The sequence below is a fragment of the Accipiter gentilis genome, chromosome 23 (genome assembly GCF_929443795.1).
Source record: "Accipiter gentilis chromosome 23, bAccGen1.1, whole genome shotgun sequence".
In the NCBI taxonomy this organism is placed as follows: domain Eukaryota; kingdom Metazoa; phylum Chordata; class Aves; order Accipitriformes; family Accipitridae; genus Astur; species Astur gentilis.
In genome coordinates this window covers 21,857,903-21,873,129 of record NC_064902.1, presented here as the reverse complement: position 1 = coordinate 21,873,129, position 15,227 = coordinate 21,857,903, and the positions used below count along the sequence as shown (strand labels likewise).

Here is a 15,227-nt window from a genome sequence, read left to right as displayed (position 1 = left end):
TTGAAGAGTGACAGACTCTAAATATCGCTGTCTTCAAAGAGAGAGAAACTAGGTAATGTTGCTTGGGAAGAGGTGACAATGAGCAGAATGATCATATTCAGAAAAATTACAATCCGAGTAAATTCTGGCTAGCCTTCTCAGATGCTAGTTGGGTTCTGTTTAGGACTAATCCAGCAGAAAAATCATATGGAAGATTGGACCCCCCTCCAATTGCTTCAAGTAAGTACTCCTAACTCACACAAGTGCTGGTTCTGCAACCCAGCAGGTGCTAATTTGCCCCATATGTTTGAGAAATTATTCTGTATCTGTTATTGCTAGACAGAAATTAATCACAGTATTATTTCTTTCCAACCAAGTAGAAATGCATTACAGATGAGCCATGCCATTTTATGCCTGATAGATGCTGAAGAGTTCCTTAATAATAAAGGAAAACTTGGCCTCAGCAGAATGCAAATGCAGCAAAGAGTCTTTTGCACAGAAGTCATTCTCCATGAGGCTGCCAACAACTGAAGATTAAAAGACGGATGTGCTAAAGCTTGGGACCACATAAGTATAATTATACTGCCTGGAAAGAGACAAAGCTGGGTTCTCAAAGACCTGTCTACATAAGTATCTGATCAGGTTTCTTAAGTGTTTGAGCTCCAATTGCTTTCCCCCCCTCCTCCTGCACTCCTGCCACTTCACTATTTCCCTTTCCACTTGGTCCTTCCTTTTCCTTTAAGTGAGATTTTTCACATATTCACTTTTTCCTTCTGACTTTATATGGTTTTCTTTAGTCTATTATTCCTCTACATAGCGCCAGAAAAGTATTAACTTCAATATTAACTGGTTTTCATAGCTAATTCAGTTAAATGATTACACTAGCATAAGAATGGCCATACTGCATGAGACCAAAGGTCCATCCAGCCTACAGATTAAGAACAGAAACAGAAGAAAAGTGCAAGTTAACAGGCCGATCATTTTGCAATGCCAGCTCTAAAACGCTCTTCCACAAACAGTCAGTTGGCACCCTACCAGTTTCCCAAATTACAGATTATGTCTACAAATGTGTTTAGTGTTTCTGGATAGACCCTTCTTTCACTAACTGTAATTGATATTTTTAAGCTCATCCATACTTACTGGCATATCTTGTAGCAATTAGATGCTCTGTAAGATAAAACATATGAAGAAATTGGTCTATATATATAAACTGGCAATACCATACATTTTCAATAAGAGGAACTCCAAGAACTGAGGCTGTGTGTTGCAAAGAGTTTGTGCTATTATATTTATTTTTACATGTTAACCTGTAATTAAGTTTCTGAAAAAAAAGGTAATGCACTGTAAAATGAATGTCATGACTAAATTATGGAAAAAAAAAAAAAAAGACAAGCAAGAAAGCAACAAGAAGACAGGAACCTTACCTCTGACATGAGCGGCTGACCGTTTTTCAACCAACTATAGGAAGGACTTGGTTTTCCTTTTGCCTTACATTCCCAAAATAAACTGTCATAGAGAGACAGAAAGGCATTTTGGATTTTTTTATCCCATTCAGGGAGTGCTGAAAAGAATATGCAAACCATTTTGAGCAGGAGAAAAATTATTTCGCTGGAGGTATGCTGCCATAAATTAATGAACTGAGCAAGGCTAATTTGTATTTGTCCAACACATTCTTATTATATTGCAAGTGAATTCTGCACAACAAATGCCTGGCATTAAACTTCAGGACTAACTTGGAAAAATGTTAGAGATCAAGTGGCTAGTGGGCACGAAGTTCAGTTTAGATACTATTAATTTTTATGGCTAAAATTTGCAGAAACAGTGTTTTTAGATGCCTGAAATTCTGGATATGCTCTCTGAAAGCACTGAGACCCCTACTTTCTGAAAAACAGTCCTCCTCTCAAGGTACTTGGATTTGTGCACCAAAAATAGAAATATCAAAATCATTACTCAGTAGCTAATAAGTCATGGATTGTAAATATTTCCCCTCTGTTTTACCCACATACCTGAGACCATGGGTTCAGACTGTGAGTTCTTTGTAGTTTACAACACAAATACTACACAAAGAAATTAGGGCCACTCAGATTAGAACACCACCTTCTGAATACTTGTGGCACATTGACATAAATTCATTGCTATGTGAAAGTAGAATTTGCAGGAATCGCCTGTGAGCTCTGTAAACATCCAACTAAGTGCTCAGGGACTGAGCTGAGCTGGAATTAGCTTGAGGCAGGCTGACATTTAGAATAGTTGTCAAAAAATAAGTGAATATGAGACCTAGGCAGAACATCTAACACCCATCTAACTTTGGGATAGACCAAAGCCATATTCAAGTCAGATAGTAAGTTACTTCCCTCTACTTCTAGTATAAGTGGCTGGTGTCTTAACATCCTGTGAAAAAATTTTAGCTGGGTTATTAAATCACAATGCTGTAGTCTCCATGTGTATATAAACACCGATACACACACATACATGTAGTTCTTACGTAGAGCAATTTAATTTTAGGAAGAGAATCGTTACCCTTTGAGGTGAGCAGAACAAGCATGACCCTGCATGTAGCTCACAACTCTGCCCCAACAAAGTACCTTGAGATTGTCCAACACTAGATTAATACAATGCCAATGAGTCACTTCCCAGAATGGGAAAGTATTTGGGATACAGCTCACCATGCTTAAAAGTGATTCTAATTACACATCATTTTTATTGCTCTCAGAGCCTAAGGCATGGGATCTAGGTATCATACAAAAAGCAGCAGACAGCATCCAGGAAAGAAACCCTATTTGCTACAGACAAGCTGCCTACAGAGTGAAAACACCACAGCACAGAAATTAAGCAAGAGGAAGTCAATTATGTAGCTAATATACCAGCCCACTCCTAATATGATAACAAAATCTTGTGCAAAAGCTTCATGAGTGCTGTTTATATATTGCACTATGAACAGCTATTAATTAATTTACAAAGCACATTTAATAAGCACATTGTTTTAGATTGTATTAACTGATCATAATTTTGTAATTGCCTATGCTGTTATCAATCATGTCCAGGTAATCTACTGAACTTAATTTTAATGGAACTGCTTGACTGATGTTCTGCAAAAATTAGTGAGCAATGAGAACAAAAATAACCCTGTAAAAGCAAAGAAATAATTAAATATTCAAAACAGCAGCAGACTGCTCTATTCCTGGCATATATCTTGATATTAGCCATGGCTGCAGGAGACTGGTAGCTTATCAGCAAACCCTGCATCTCTTCCTTAGAAGAGATTTACTTAAATAAAAACAGTTGCCCAGGTCTTCTCAACAGATGTTAATTGTAAGCTTGGTCTAGTTTTCTGTAATTTTTTTCCTCACTGTTACATGGGGGTTTTTTCCTTCTCTTTTAAAAGATTATGAAGTAAAGGAAAGATCTCCCTTCTTATTCCTGTCAAAATATATTGCTTTCCCTTGGTATGGGACTAAAGAGCATATAATTTGCCTTGGCTATGAGGGGCCATCGTGGGTGCTTTGGATCGCAAGTAATTAATGCATGCAGGAAGAGAAAAGGAGAGGGAGAACAGTTTCACAGAAATATTATTCTCCACTTTTAGACAAGGAGGAAGGAGATGGAGGCAATGGAATGAGATTCCCCTGCTTTGCCCTCGTCTGTTTATGGAGCAACACAGTTCAGCTAGAATAGGAGGTGAAATAATCTTACACTCACATGAACCAAAACCTCATGAATCCTTCCCTGATCTGCATCTGGGGCAGCACAGCTTTATGCTGCTGTGAGCTATTGAGAGTAAATCTTTTTGCCTGCCCTTAATGTTTCATGTAAATGTACCAGGGATTTCTTTCTGCCTCGTATTAACCTTTACAACTTCATCATGGCACAGCCCACATTTTCAATCTGAGTTTTAATGCAAAATATCTTTATTTGCTGAGGATGTAATTCAGTGAAGGTCACTGCAGACCTCCAATCATTTTTTAATCAGCTTAACCTGAACTACATTTTGTATCTCCAGTAAGGGGCTAATAGACTTCATCTACAAAATATATCTGAACACCATAATGCTCTGTAAAAAAAAAAAAAAAAAAAAAATTAATCAACCTGCTTACCATAGACAAATAATTGACCTCTTGCAATGTTTCTTCCTCGAATGTTTCCTGCAATGCACTCATAAGAGCCTTCATCTTCTTGCTGAACATCTGGGATTTCAAGAACTCCTTTAGTTTTGTTGTGTTCGATTTTCTTTGTCAAAGAGTTTCCATCAGACCTCTTCCAGCTAATACTAGGGACAGGACTAAATAATTATATTTCATTAGAGAAAAAGAGAGAGTATTTGTTATAGCAGAGAAAAGATAATGTGAAATCCTTTCATAAGAATAATATTTTTAAAAAAAGAAATAATTTCTATTTCTAAGCATGACATACAGGGTTTCATAAGACTGAGATTTTATAACCTAATTTATTTAGGGGCACAAGTCCAACAGTGGGATGAAGTCCTCAGTCAATTCTATGATTGCTTCTTAGGCCAATTTGGATTTTCCCCGCAGTAACTCTTAGGGCTCAAACCTGCTTTTAAACACTGTGACACTGAAGGAATGACTTTGGAAGTCCAAATAAACACCACAGAGGCACTGAATTATTGACTGGTTTTCAGAGCAAACAAATTCCCTGTAGCATTAGAGGTACTTTCACACCTCAAAATAGGAAATATCGGACAAGAATTCAAAGGGCTTAAAAATACCAATAAATCTAGGTATAAAAAATGGGAGCCAGGGTAGAGGAGGGCAGACAGACAGTTGAGAGAGAAAGTGGAAAGCATGAGACATTGAGGCTGAAAGGAGATAGAGACAAAAGAGAATATTTCTTGTTTCATGTTTTTGTAGCTTTCCATCATTTTCATTTATATTTGGATCAATGTATTCTATACAATAAAAAAAAAAAACAGTCAAGTGTGAAGGCGGCTATAAATACTTCTTGGATTTCTGGTAATATCACAAACCATACAAGCCTCACTTTCATGATCTATTATGTCACCAAAACACTTTGAAATATTAATAGTCTTGCATTTCACAGTTGCTTTCTGTTTCTGCAAACTGAAGTAAGCTGCTTTTTCTAAGCAGACAAGCAGTTACGTTTTGAACAGCTTTTTACCAGAGGCTTTGGCTAAATGCTGACTTCTTTTCCATTGGAAGTAACATCAACAGCTAACACTCGGTACTGACCTTGAAAACATAACTTTCATGGAAATTAGAAGTGCACATTGCCCTTGTCTGCCAGTCCCCAAGGTCTCTGGCCTGCAGTGCTGACTTACAAAGCATTTATTCCTTTTTAGCAGGGGCCATAACTGCTCACACCTTAAAGTACTGAGGTCCCTGGTTCAAATCCTTGTTTATTCACCAAAGAAATCAAGTTACAAATACAGAATGGACAAATTACTTAGCACAGGTAAGTTTAGGCCTAATTTCTGCATTTTGAGTCTGTGTGGCTATGATACTCACAAGTTCACCCAAAGCCCAAAGAGCCAGGACCCAGGAGAAGTGTGAGTACTCAGCAAATTACATGGATTGAACAGCTGGGCAGGTGTTAACAGAGTAACTACAAACATAAAATCAACAGAAATAGTCTACGTGCAGGACAGTTTACAGCTAGACCACCCTAACGTGCAATGACTAACAGAGCCATAAATTTGCTTAGTTCTACATTTAAGCTTGAAAGATAAGGACGGGCGCACTGAAAGTCTGTACGTGTTTTCCTCATGCTGGTGGGAGTTCAGCTGGCTAAGAGAGCCTCCAAGCTGTCCTTCCCTCTGCTCTGTAAAACAGACAATCATAGTCCCGAGACCACAGATTTAACCAAGGGATATCTATGAGCTATTCAAGCAGCATAATAATTTCTCTAGCTACCTTGCTTTTTCTACCATAACCAAACTGCCTGTGAAAACGGTTTGGAACTATAAGCAATTTGCTCCAGATTTTGGTGTTAGCTCTGCACTGGTATGTATATATATGAATAACTCATATATACATACACACACAAGTTCTGACTCTTACATGACCCCTCCAATACAGCTGAAAAATTTACTACAAATGAGAGCAACTGGGACATGCCAGACATCATTAACCAGTGAAAGAGCTGGAAAGAACAACTGAGATTTTAATCTTCAATTTCCCATTTTGGTTCAAGACCTATATAGTTGTTTAAATTCCAAATCTTTCTGGACAACAGTAGTCGTCAATACTACCTTTATTAACAGCACTTCACTATGAGACTAAAACCTACTTCAGAAGCAAAATTCTTTAATATTAGTCCTTACCAGGAACTTTAAAAGGGCTTGTCTCTTTTTCTCAAATGCACCGGTTGGCCTGTTAAAGGTATCTCCTCCACAAATCTTGCATGACATTATTCATGCAGAATTTCTGTAAACCAAGCTACTTCTAGTTATTTAAAAGAAATGCAGATCTAGTGCAGAATAGGTCTGTCCCACAATTGCCATGCTCTAGTCAGGAAAACAGCCAGAGGTATTTTGCAGTCTTGCAGTAGATTGATACAGACTGTTGAGGACACGAAGGAGAGCATGGCTGGCTTTTAAAATGCTATTGCATATTAAACAGTGGGTGAATAGCCACTGTATAACAGAAACATGCAGTGCATTGAATGCCAGAAGCATTTAACTACTTACTTTAAAGGCTTCTCTTCTGGATATATTTTTTTTTTTTGTTACAAAGAGATTAAAGGAAACTAACAGCCATATGGGAGAAGAAAAACATCAATTAGATGCATTGATTCATGCTCTGCTACCTGAAAGTGCTTCATCTAAATATTTCCTATTCTATCAGGCATTTTTTTTTCTCTTAGTGCTGACTATTCATGAATAAGGAAAGCCTGCACTGACACCAAGGCCAGAGGCAGGGCTCTGTGGAAAAAGGCCCCTTCTGTCAACTTGTCAAGTCAAGTTTACCAAGGTTTGAGCTGAAGACGCTGTCCTGTTTTCCTTATCCACACCACATACTTATAATGACATCCTTGGGGATGTTTCAAGGCAAACTCGCCTCATTTTTGGCCAAACAGAAGGGTGTTTGAAATGCACTCCCTCTGATGTTAACTGTAGCAGGATGACATAAAAACCTCAGAGTTTGGTTCATGAACTTTGTTGTGTTTAAATGCTTAATTGCAATAAATAGTTAACAGCACTTTGTTCTCCTGCCAGGCAGCCTTGCACTGAGTGGCCTAGTTTTATCAGCAGAGGGAATTCATTTGTCAGGACAGCAGCTCCTCATCAGCCTGAGCTATAGGTTAAATGAGCAGATTGCAGGAGGAGCCGTAGCTCAGCCATGTGCCATCATCCATAGGAAGGACCTTCGTTATCATAGCAGCTTGAGAATATCTGCATTTCTTCATTGACTTTGTTGATAGCTCATTATGATAGGCTTTCCAGCATCTTCAGTCACTGTATTTCACAGAAGGCAGAGTTTTTGCCTAGTTTCCACCTCTTCTGATGTTAGTTTACTTTTTGATAACCAAATCTCTTAACAGAAACTATTACTATAGGCCATATGAAACCTTTCAAAATAAAAAAAACCCAAACAAACCTGAATTTAAATTTAGAATTTACTTCAATGAAATTGCTTTTTGTAACAAGTTATGTATTTTACAAGTTGATGCTTTAAGATGTGAAACTGTCCTTTAGGTATAGGTAAATGTATACAATATCTAGTTTCATAAATATAGTCTTGTGAATTTTTGGTAGGATTATGTTGCACAATCATATGCTATTGAAGGCCAGTATCTGACATTGCTACACAGACTAGTACCTTCCCTTGCAGATTTGGCATGGTCCTGCCAACTGGTGGGTCTTCTTTTTCATTTAGTCACTACCGATAACCAGATTAAAACAGATAACTGCTTGGGGCTAAAAAGTTTTGGAATATATAAAGAAACAATGACTACACTTTTCAAATTTATTACACTTCATCGACAAACTCTTGCTTTCACCTGAGTAAATAAGAAAACAGTGCATAAATATGAGAGTGTCTATGTACATAAATCTGCAGTTTATTTGAAACCTTCAGAGCATCTAGGAGTACTAATTTAATTTATATTCTACCATACAGGTGGCAGAATCACAAAACCATAAGTTACTAACTCAGAAAGAAAAGGCAATAGAAAATATTTTTTGGTTGGTGACAAGTCTTGTCACACTGAACATGAAATTAATCTGTCTACAGCATTACAGCCCGCACCAAGATGAAGATTCCACCTTTTTTGCAGCAAAGACTCAGCAGCCAGATGATGCATTGCATCTGTGCCTCATCTTTTGTCCCATGTATCTGAGGGCACTTCACAATAAAATTAAATCTACAGCTTCAGTAATGAAGACCATGCCTAGTTAAACAAATGAGACAAAGCTGAGGTTTGAAAGCTGCTATCATGTCTGCATCAACTGCTGACACAAGGAAGAATTAGGATCCAAGGGGCATAATAATTAAAGCAGTCAGGCTTCTAATCATCCTGATGTATTCCTTGGGAAACAGCAAAGCAGCAAAGTTTTCTGAAACCTGGTCTTGTGTCTTATTCTCCTGTGGTCACAAGCCACTCAACTAATGTAAGAGAGGATCTTCCAGAGCTGCTTGCTCATCCCTTAAAGTACAAATCTTAAGGTATAAGCTCTATCAGGAATGTGGGCTGAAAATAGCACTTGTGGTGGCAGAAGTCATTCATATATATGATTTTGGAATCCCATAATTGATCCTTTTATAGCCTCCTACATGAACTCCTTGAGAATATACTAGAATAGCCACCTAATGGAGAAGCGAAGCCTGCTATTTTTATGTAAGTTTAGTAAAATTGGTTATTTGGAACCTCCTTGTAGCTGTTTGATTATCTACTTATACTAACAGCCTCTAGAAAAACCCTTCCCTGCATACATTTACAGGAATGTGGGGTCTTCCTATGAAAAATGAATATTTGGGGTTGAAAGAAATCTATTCACATTGTTATTATTCACATATGCTCTTTACAACCTCAGCTGGCAATGGCCCATCTGCAAGGATTCTGAATAGATTATTTCCCTATCTTCGAGAAGAGAATGAAGGAAAATGTAAAACACAGACAGTTTAATAAATGTGTGCAACAGACATGGAAACTACTCTGATTATTTTCATTCCAGAAACTATTCTTATTTGTGCAACAGAAAAGTTATTTTGGAAGAAATCTAGAGAAAGCAGCATAGTAACTCAACTGAACATAACTCCTTCTATGGTACTCAATCCCCTCAAAGACATAGCAAACAATAATTTAGATGTATGGCACGATTAATATAGCTTGATCCAAAACATGACTGTTAATACTGGCATAGTATTAAACGCTGTCAACATAATGAATATTAGTGCAGAACACAGACACTCATCTCTTCTATTGAATTGCCACAGGCTACAGTATTTGAAATAGTTGAGCTACTATTTCATATTTCAGTTTTCACTCTTTTAAAGAATTAAGCGTAAGGTGCATTTTTTTGCCTGTTTAGATTCCCCCATGCCAGTCTTCAGATGGTTGCACGCTACTTAAATTCCTTTTTGCCCAACTGTATTTCCATCACAGTGAGAACTAATTTACTTTTCAAAATCTTCTCTACTATTCATGGTCTCTGGTCTACAAAACAGGATTCAGAGTCAAGAGCTGGGCCAGGCGCTTTTGTCCATTAGGGATCCACCCCTCCAAACCTTCTTCCCAGGAATAAATACTGACTCTTTGGCCCCCTTGTATTTATTTTCCTCAAAACAAGCAAGAGTTTGTGACTTGGCTAGATGACCATTTGTGAGTCAGTCATGATATTTTCATGTGAAATACGAAAAGAGATCTTTGCAACAAAGCTTTGTGGAATATCTCTACCTCAGGGCGTCCCACAGCCTGGCTGAAGGAATACTTCCTTCAGTGGCTTTGAGTTCCCCCAGGTAAAAAGGCATCTTAAAACTGAGCCATAAGTCTGGCCTCTTGTCCTTGTGTTTTAAGTGTGGAAGTGCTTTTTGAGCAAGGTCCAATAGGTATGATTTGCTGTTCCATATAGAAAAGAGATGCTATTTCTCTAAATACCATGAAAGTACTTTCATTTAAGACTTTTGGAGGCCAAAACCACAGCAGGTTGCCTATAATCTGCCTTAGATGTGAAAGATTTCTGTTATTCATAGCACAGAGGTAGTAGCAGCTGACAGCATTGTCTGAACCAGTGGACTAACAGTATGAATATAGAAAATTATGGATAATGGGAAAGCAGTTCTAAAATCCAAGAGAGATAATAACCGTTAGTGCTTGTGGCAGATCAGAGGTATAGCTCAACAAATGTTGAGCTGAATTGATTTTAACATAAACAGACAATAGTAGGGGCTAGAGTTTTAGTGGAATTTGGGCATCTAAGGGTGCAGATAGCCTCACTGCTGCATTTGTATGTGCCTAACTACAGCTGTAAACAGCTGGAGCCAGGAAACTTTGAGCTTTTAACAATACCCCTAATCACCTACATACCTTTAGAAATCTGGCCTTATCTAATAAGTTAAGAGTATTTCACCTGCAATCGGTTTCTCTTGCTTTATTCACATATAAATGCCAGCTCTGAGATAAAGCTTTTTCACTGATTGACGCGTTAGTGAAAATGTGGTTCAAGGCTCTGTTCACAGAGAAAAAAGCAGACTGAAAACAGTACTGTTCTGTAGAGACACCTAATCTATCAAAATATCTAAAGAGCCTTTACTCACAAACAGTACCTCTCAAACACATGCAGTAGACTAGATGCACAGTAGCAGTATGATATAAAAAAATTTGTGAAGAATGGATTTCTGCCCATGGATCACTGGTATTTATGCAGTATAACTCGAGGGAATTATGGCAGCACTGATTTCAGCTGCAGTTCTGTACATGAAGAAGAAAATGTATATTAAAGTTGCATTAACCCTCTCAGCCATTCCATTTCTAAACACAGCATAAAAGGTACTGTTGCTCACTGAGGCATTTCATTACCTACATGTCCTTTCAGTCCACCTGGGTTTTTTTCTCCTTAAGATGTTCTTAAAATGGCAAAACCCATGTGCCACATTAACGTGACCCACCTTTACCCCTTCAGTAAGAAGGCACTGTTTTGTACATATCATTTTCTCTGTTTTTGAAATGCTTTTCTGCAGCCAATGTATCATTGTTAAATGCTTTCCATGCAACAGATGGAAATATGAAATGACAACTTGAAATGTAAAGCCTGCACTGACTCACACACAATTAAGGAGGTATTTAAAGAGAAGTAGCTTGACAGTATTTGGAAAGGAAAATCAGCTTTAGCAGGAGTGTTCCAGTCTGGTACTTGTTTTGGGCCAAAAAGAAAATGCATATGCCTTTGAATATGGCTCTGTAGAAATATTCTTCATCCTTAAATAAAAATTAGCCCTAAGATTAGTTTATATAAAAATCTCATCTGAAAGGGAAGGCCATTTCCCGTCTTATTAACTTTTTATTTGCTTTATTTTTCTACTTCCCAGTGTAGGTTCCAGAGGAACATTTGATTAATTTGTGCTGTCTGCAAGTCAGGCTTTTAACCTCTGGGAAAGCTCTAAACACTTTAAAAGCTTACAGCCTTAAAACGGATTGTCAAAGTAAACTTAAACTAAATAGAGGTCAACAATCTAAGGTTATTTTAGCTTTTCTAGGGAAAACGGATGCTCACTGGAAAGACTAGTTTTTATAGGCTGGTTACACTTATTCAGATTACACTTAACCATCTGCTCTTTGAATACAGAGCACCCCTTGCTGTTTGAATGCACTACTGCTTCTGTAAATGAATACAACGGTCCAAGCAACCTAGGTAAAATATAGGCTACCTCAAGCCCAATAGATTTGCAGATTTTAGCAGGAAGGGCTACTGCTGGGGCTTCCCAGGGCTCTCCAGCACTGCTTTGGAAAAGAGGGTGCCGAGAGCCATGTGAATCTGTTAGATCCATTCTCAACAGTCTATGTGCTCTTGAAACACAGCCTGTTTCCCCAAGTTTCATTCTTGACAACAATGCCACACAGAAAAACATTCCTGTTTTGATGCAGATCAGATGAGAATGTGCAGCTACACTGAATGCTGTAACCTGAAGTCAGGTCTCATCCCGGAGTTAAAACTACGCTCAAGGAACATACTCTTTGTTCTGGTTTTCCCTCCACACCCTTCCTCCCCCCTTCAAGCTGCAACCAAGTGGGCTTCAGTTACAATATAGTTTTCTTTCTCATTTCCTTGGGAACACATTACACAGAAACAATCAAACCAAGATAAGGTTAAAAAACCCCAAGTTTTACAAATTCACATTCTAACCAAAAAATTCTACTGTGCAAATTAGAGAGAGCCATCGTTTCATGCTGTAGAACAGTGTTAGAACCCTCATTTTAATAAAAGACAAAAATCTTACTTTCCAAGGGCAAAGCATTCCAGTTTAACAGATGAGCCCTTCGCTGCATATGTTGTTTCTGGAAAACGTACTTCAATCTTTGGTTCATACTCCCCCATCACACCTGTTGAACATCAAAACAGCTAGCACTCCAGTTGAGCCTCAGACCTGTCTAGTACAACAGAATTTCAGTGTAAAAGAAAGGATGGCATTAATAATGTTAGAGCCTTATGTTCCACCCGTGGCAATCAACACATGATGTCTATGGAGCAGACTTAGCCTGTTGGGTGAAATTCAGCCCTATGCTGAAAGCTTAGGTGAAATCTGTAAGTTCTATGCATTTGAGAGTTGAAGAGCATGACTTTAGACAAGTTCTACAGTAGAAGTATGTTGTGCATTAAGGGTTTAGAGATAATTTAGAGTTCACACCTCTTAAGAGGAGTTAACAAGCAATGCCTTTAACATCGGTCACTTCACTGAGTGGCCACTGCTCTGCACACTGAATAGATTCTGGGTGCAAGAGAGAATTATAGATTTCTCTCTGTCCAAAGTACTTGTAGAACACTTAAAACTTCTTTAAAACATCCAATCACGAGCTCTAGGCTTGAGAAAGGCTTATGTAATTAGATGTAATGATCATATTTGAAAATCTAGCTGAACATCCAATAAACTACAGATAATCCATTATCAGTTTAGGGCAGATCCTACACTCAAAATGAACCAATTCTCATTTTATTAATTTGTAATTATTATAATGTTATAATAACATTATATTAATTTATATTTATATTTTATATTTGCACCATTGCCTTAGAGGCTGCCTGTTTAGGACCCAATCCAGAGGCCACCAAAGTGAATGGAAGAAGATAAAGAAACTGATAGAATGAGTCTGAGAAAAGGAATAAAGCAGCGTGATGAAAAGGAAGAAGATAGTCAGAAAAGATCTTAAGCATTTACACTCACAGTTTGTACCAATTTATTAACTTTTGAGCTGTGGAACTATAACTTTGTTTTGGGTGACCTGATTGAATATCTTATAAAGCAGCATAGTCTCACAGCTGAGTTTTATTTATCCTAGAAACATAACTCTATACAGACTTTTGTTACTGATTGCTGCCACTGCTTTGCAAACAGTACAATATACTGAAATTTAGGTGAGCAAACTTACAAAAGGAACTTTGTGTAAAGATTTCCCAGGTATGTCTTTTTCACTGTGAACATTTAATTAGAACTGTTGCCAGAAAGCTATTTGTATATGTGCAGGTGAGTTTCTCACCTCAGTGACTCACTTTGAAACAGCTTTCTAGATCTGGTATTTGAGCTATACCTAGATTATAAATTTAGAAGGCTTTGCCAGATTTGAGCCTCAACACAGGCATCTGTAAGATGAAAAACATTAATATACCATTTGACATTCTCTTGCCATTTTTCAATTATAGTAAACACTGCTTTCTTTGCATATGTTTATCTCATCTCCCTGTCCTGACAGCTCATATCTCATTTCAATCCAGCAGAAGCTGCGGGATCATGTCCCACTGCACAACTTTTTACTGGGAGCCTTTTACCTCCATGAGGATGTATAGCGGTATCAATTTCCAAAAACTGGTGATGGACCAGTTAGCGTTGTGCTGCATGTTTTCAGCCAAACATCCCCAGACAACTTACCATCGCTGCGGAGAGTGAGAGGAGTGGGTGGCCCCTGCACGCTTTGCTCTGCTTTAGAGTTAGTTACAACACAGGTGTAATTGCCCACATCTGATGGCTCTACTTTGGCAATGTACAAATTTCCCGTTTCTTGTGAAACAAAGCGGCGGCTATCTTCCTGAACACACAAGGTATTATTGTTGAAGATCCATGTATAGGACAAGCCTAGAAAACATCAGATACATATCATGCATCCTTTCCAGTATAATCTGCTTCCCATTAGTGCTTAAGTGCAATATTGCCATTTGAAAGAACGAGTCAGTTACAGGGCAAACCACTGGGGATGCACAAATTAGCAAAGGCAAGGTAAGCATTGCTTTAGTTTTAAACTCATTTCAAGCCACTTCAGAAGGTCACAAAAGTTTTTGTCCCCTGCTACTTTTCATTTTCCTGCTCAGCCTGTTTTTAAGTAGGAATGGCAGAGCTGCAATGCCATGAGAAAGCTGTTTTAGTAAATAATTTCTATTTATAACACTTTCCCTTTGAACATCCAGAGCAAATTGCTGGTCACAGTATTACAGCTCCTTTCTTCACTCTGAATACGGAAAAAAGAAACCTGTAACACAGAGCTTTATCATTAGAACCTTATGAAGGGGGGAGCTCAGCTGCACACAAATACCTTGAAGATTATTTAATATTTGATCCTAGTGCATATTTGACCCTTCTCATCTTCCATACTTACATCTGTTCTGTGCTGCTTGTCCTATTCTAACTTCCTAACCCTCTTCTGCCATTTTTTCCATACAGTGTTTCACAACACATACCTTAATAACATACGTCTATAGTCCAAGCAATTTAAAACTAATTTATTTGACTAGGCCATGCTGGAAGGGCAGATCTCCCTGCCAGCTTACTATCCAAGAACCTTACTTCTCAGAAGGCCTTTTTGGCCAAACCTTGTTACATTGCCACCAGTACTGCAGCGAGCAGGTTCAGTGCTTGTAACACAGCACGCTGCAGCACGGATACACCCAAGGTGTCCTGCCAGCCCCGTGCTGCGGCTGCTCCGCATCGCTGCTGGCATCCGACAGCAGGAGCAGGACTGAAATTCTGTCTTTAATAAGGCACAGTAAATCAGAAGTTTCAAAATCTACCAGTTTAGCTTTCCTTAATTAAATGTATAATTCATAAGCTAACAGTGTTCTGCCAACA

The 15,227-nt window shown here is 38.2% G+C and overlaps 1 protein-coding gene across 7 annotated transcripts in view; it reads right to left on the bottom strand.

Moving 5' to 3' along the window:
* Positions 1 to 15,227, bottom strand: part of LOC126049833 (contactin-6-like) — a 150,819-nt gene that overhangs the window by 43,655 nt on the left and 91,937 nt on the right. For 4 of the 7 annotated variants that reach the window (XM_049826878.1, XM_049826877.1, XM_049826881.1 and 1 more), the window contains 4 exons: positions 14,037 to 14,240; positions 12,393 to 12,495; positions 4,074 to 4,258; positions 1,404 to 1,540 (listed from right to left, as the gene is read on the bottom strand). In XM_049826878.1, the coding sequence (XP_049682835.1) occupies positions 1,404 to 1,540; positions 4,074 to 4,258; positions 12,393 to 12,495; positions 14,037 to 14,240 (629 nt within the window). Of the gene's footprint in view, positions 1 to 1,403; positions 1,541 to 4,073; positions 4,259 to 12,392; positions 12,544 to 14,036; positions 14,241 to 15,227 lie in introns of those variants that run through there. The other 3 variants (XM_049826879.1, XM_049826883.1, XM_049826882.1) reach the window with 3 other exon arrangements.